This window comes from Alosa pseudoharengus, unplaced genomic scaffold (genome assembly GCF_046254945.1).
Source record: "Alosa pseudoharengus isolate Yale_2024_CS ecotype anadromous, Long Island Sound unplaced genomic scaffold, YU_APseudo_1.1 YU_APseudo_1.1_scf_18, whole genome shotgun sequence".
NCBI classification, from domain to species: Eukaryota; Metazoa; Chordata; class Actinopteri; order Clupeiformes; family Clupeidae; genus Alosa; species Alosa pseudoharengus.
Window position 1 is genome coordinate 4,565,490 of NW_027468650.1, and position 5,000 is coordinate 4,570,489.

The following is a 5,000-nucleotide window of genomic DNA, read 5'->3' on the forward strand; positions in this document are numbered from 1 at the left end:
ATGAAAAAAAATGAGTTACGGGGCGGAATCTCTTGGAATTTTCATTTATGTTTTGAACGATTAATTCTAGAATAGCGTATTAATAATGGGCTAGCGCGTCCTCCTATGTGGGTTGCCAAATTAGCAAAGGCCAACTGTCAACAGCTGTCAGTTGTAGTCATGAACGCCTACGAGAGGCAGGCACATTTCCAAAATTAAAACAAGAAACACATTAAGTGGACATCGGAGGAGCTTCCTGAGATGGTGACGTCTTCATCAAACGAAGAATATCAAGTCTGACGCAGAGCTGGCCATATTTCTCCACAACAGGTAGCCTAGGCTAAACTTCATCTGCATCGCTAACTTCAGCTAAATATGTTACGTTGGTTAGAGAGGTAGGCCTTTTTTTTTGTTTTCACTGTTTCCGTAATGTGTAGCTGGGTCATGGTTGGAGAAACGTTAAAGCAGCTGCAGGTCAACTAACGTTAGCTAAGTCTTCATTACATCTGGAAACCCAGAAGAGGCTCGCGTCTGGTAGTCTTGAGAACGTTCACCAGTGTTTTGATTTTGGCCAACAGAACGTTTGGTAACAATCCTACAAATCGCACCTTTTACGAGCGCAGCTGGCTCTATTATGACATCACAGCCCCCATTCAAGTCTATGAGGTAAAAATACACTTTTAATTACAAATATCTCAAAAAGTATAAACTTCTCAAATGAAAAACGGATAGGACGGTAAAGCCTTGGAAGATCTACGGAACGGTGTTTCAACCAAATTTGTACATTAAGCGGTTTGGGCTGAATAGCGCGCACAAAAAGGTATAAAGAAAAAAAATAAAAAGAAGAAGTCTCCGGATTTTAATTAGCATGCTAAATTACTAGCCACAGCCCGACAGGTGTCATAATACCAGTTTCGGCCTTGGGAGGCGGTATGCGGGCAACATAACCGCCAGCCAAACTGCAATACACGAATAACTTGCACGGTTTGTGGGCGTACTTGAGCCAAAGAGTATACACCTGTCGGGCTGTGGCTAGAAATTTAGCATGCTAATTCAGGTTGATATCTCTGCAGTACTATACCTTGTCCTTTTTTTTAAATGACATCACCCTTATTTCTTCTCATTCTTTTGATGCGTTTAGCTCATTTTTTTGGATATTTTTACCTCAATTCTTACACATGGCACCTTTAACAAGGCCCAACTGGGCACGACAGTCTGTACACAATTAACGATGCCCAACTGGGCACGACAGTCTCCGAGACACCTACAGTCATCCCTGAATCGCGGCTCGGCGTTGGGACCAACCCTCCCGAACGTCTTGATGATCTCCATGTGCAACGAGTGCTGGTCTTGATATTGCGGGTCCTCTAGGAAGGACGCCAGCTGCATCTTGACCCTCTCCAGCAGCTGTGGAGAAACAGGTGCATTTGAAGGTACCAGGGAGAGCAGACTGTAGCTCACAGTCACTGGGTGCCATGTGCACGGCAACTGATAATACATTCTGTGAAATTGTGGTTGAAAAACAACTTTTTTTGAATCCACGTCTTGGCTGTATCTACCACAAATCACAGTAAAATGTGACATATGACAGAAATCTATACATTAATGTATAAGTATAGTAGATGTAGGTATACGTGTCTGTATATACTGTCATGTCATAGAAAATAGACATCTAGCCTTAAACTGTGTTGGGAGGAGAACAATACCTCTTTTTGTGTGACGGTCTCCATAATGGTTCCAAACGCTGGGATGGTGGATATCCTCACAGAGCTGCAAACACACACTAGTTAAGCCACACGTCTCCCTGTGCACCAGTCCCACTCCACATGTTTAATCATCATGCATTAGCCAATCAGGACAAATCACCACAAACAAAGAGCCCACTGACCACCAATCATGTCAAATGGCTTGTGTGGTAACGTTAAGCAAGAATGGTTAAAAATGTTAGGTGATAATTGCCATGTCAGTATGAAAAATGAAGACCAAAGTCAATTGATGGAAAAAAGCAAACATTCATATGAAAAACCAAAACAGAAACAAGAAAAAAAAATGCAGAGGAAACAGGACTTGGTTTTGTTTTTTAAATAAAAAAGTTAAAAAGTAAAAAAAAAAAAAACTCATATCATCTTGCAAATAACTCACAATTCAGGACCACTGCACAAGGTAATTAGGGCCGGGGCTACGCGCTTGTCAATTAAGGCTTCATTCATGCCTCGGAGAATCAGCTGCAACCAGTCAGATAGATGCACAGGAGAGACGGGTGGGTGAGCACACAAACACACAGAGGGCCCACAACCTAGCAGGGGCAGGGTGGGGGCAGGGGTGGGGGCAGGAAGGGGTGGGGTGGGGTGCAGTGTGCCGATTTAGAGGTCAAAAGGTCGCAGCCGAACATGCTAGGAGCTAGAAAAATAATAAAAAAATTAAAATGAATGGCATGCAGCCGCTCCAAAGCGAGGTGGTGTTAGTGAAGACTGGACGGATGGAAAGGATGTTAGTACACTGAGCATGTGAGTCGCACAAACAAAACAAAACAAAACAAACAAAAGAAAAACAAAAAAAAGGGGGGGGGGGCATTCCGCCCGCGCCTTGACTTCAAGAGGGTAATCCACAAAAATTGAAATCAGACAGACTTGACAATAGCTATTATTTGCTATAAACACATATATTTTGAATACATGTAATAAAAACATGTAACATGTAACAGTATGTACCAGTTGCGTTGTATCAAATCTTTGTTTAACTAAACCTCTACCTCCGCACTCCCTGATTTGCTAGCCAAATCACCAGTTAGATAACATGATTTTATTTGCATTAGATTTGCATACGGCTCATGAATCAGGCGTGCGTCACGGTCCTGAGAAGCCAAGGCACAGAGAGGCTGCCCCCTCCCTCCAGGGACTGAGGCAGGCAAGAAGGACTTACATTTCAGGATCACTGGAGAGAGTAATGAGGGCCGGCACCACTCTCTGAGCTACTAGAGTTTCATTCACCCCTTTCACCAACAGCTGATTGGTCGGGGCAGGGGTGATGTCACAACAGGATGCATGGAATAGAGTGAGCACAGTGTTATGGAACACCGCAGATAAAAAGAGAGAGCGAGAGAGAGAGAGAAGAGAAGAGAAGAGAAGAGAAGAGAAGGGTAAACAGAAAAAGTAACAAAAAGAAAGACAGAAACACACAACCATGACAAAAATAACCACAGGGGCAGACACACACATACAAGCACACACGCTTACACACACACACACACACACACACACACACACACACACACACACACACACACACATGTTGGTCAACACACAGAAGCCAAATAAGAGATAGCCAACTCACCAAAAAATAAATGAAACAGAGGACCAAAACAAACCTTTAGAGGCCAAGCAAATACATAACTAAGCTACAGATCGACATGAGATGGTGTGTGTGGGTATGGTGTGTGTGTGTTTATGTGTGTGTGTGAGTGGAGGGGAAAGGGAGGGATGGGGTGAGGTGAGGTGTGTGTGGGGAGGGGGGGGCCATCTTTCTCTCGTCTACCCTCACAGGCATGGGGTAATGGTATGAGAGGGCAGTTATATCTCAATGGCAGCAGCAAGCGTGCTTGGTGCAAACACAAAACAGATGCTGTAATCTACAAGGGGAGGGGTGGGGGTGGGGGTGGGGGGCAACAGGGTCACAGTATATTGCTTCAGAACATAGTATCATATATTAACTTCAATGAAACTTTACAAAGAAACTTTCTTAGAGTGCCTGTCTTACACGGTCACGTTTCATTTGACACCATCTCTAAAACAGACTAGTAGTTCTATTCTAGAATACGTATTAAATGAACTGTTACAGTGACCTAAGATGCAGTAGTTGACCTTTTCTTTGACCCTGAACTGTTACATCGTATTCCACTGTCCTAAGGGGTCTGCTCTGCAGACTCATTTTCAAACGACGGAAGACCACACAAGGTGATATCTTGAGTGACCAAGTGAAACAGCACATCAGAGCCTTGGGTTAACCACTGGTGCTTTGATTGGTTACAAGAACATCAGAGGGAACCTGCTGAGCACACTGGCCCGACTACCTCCTACGGTCTTCCTGCGCTATAAAATGTAGCAGAATTAGTGTAACCAGCAGGAAACTTCACTTAGCTGTACATGTAGGAGTATCGGTCTAACAGCAGGATACTCTCATAGAGGCGTACCGTAGCTGGCTAACTACTGCGGTACAGGCCTACAACGACAGCTGGTCCTGCTGTTACTGTAATCTGGCGTGGACAGGACAGGTTGCAGTCCAGGGCCACGTCCACTGCTGTCTAGGGGACAACTTCAGCATCAAAGCAAACTGCACTACACAACATCAAATTAAGCTGACTCTGATTTAGCTAACGCTAACGTACATGATTCCCCATATAATCCTGTGCTTTAGAAAACCAGCAGGAAAACTCACTAATGCTAACGTGCATTATTCCCCATATAATCCTGTGCCTTAACAGGCTAGCAGAGAAACTCACTAATTAGTGCTAACATGTATTATTCCCCATATAATCCTGTGCCTTAACAGACTAGCAGAGAAACTCACTAATTAATGCTAACATGTATTATTTCCCATATAATCATGTGCCTTAACAGGCTAGCAGAAAAACTCAGTAATGCTAACGTGCATTATTTCCCATATAATCCTTAGAAGACCAGCAGGGGACACTCACCTCGAACATGCGGGCGGCCGTGCAGCGCACCAGGGCGGAGGTGTGCACGACGCCGTACCATAGCACGGTCAGCAGAAGCTCGTGATAGGCCGGGTTAGCCCTGGAGATACAGAAGAGGCGGAGTCACAAACACCGGACAGAGCCATGGTCAAGAACAAGACCAACTTCATTTCCATCGGAAGAAACACTAGCGAGCTAGAAGCCAACCGACTTGCTTTGTAAGCACCAAATAAAGCGTCGCTGCCACTGGTGAAAGCCATCTATCTATCTAGCTAACTGATGCATTTTTGGTGATAATTATGTGAAACTGTTCTCACATTTTTGCTGG

General features: G+C 44.3%; 1 protein-coding gene across 1 annotated transcript in view; it reads right to left on the reverse strand.

The window, feature by feature from the left end:
• relch (RAB11 binding and LisH domain, coiled-coil and HEAT repeat containing) overlaps positions 1 to 5,000 on the reverse strand; it is a gene marked incomplete in the record, with an annotated part of 53,255 nt that overhangs the window by 7,187 nt on the left and 41,068 nt on the right. Inside the window, 4 exon segments of the mRNA XM_076290129.1 lie at positions 1,248 to 1,386; positions 1,686 to 1,749; positions 2,122 to 2,204; positions 4,673 to 4,772. Of these exon segments, the coding sequence (XP_076146244.1) occupies positions 1,248 to 1,386; positions 1,686 to 1,749; positions 2,122 to 2,204; positions 4,673 to 4,772 (386 nt within the window).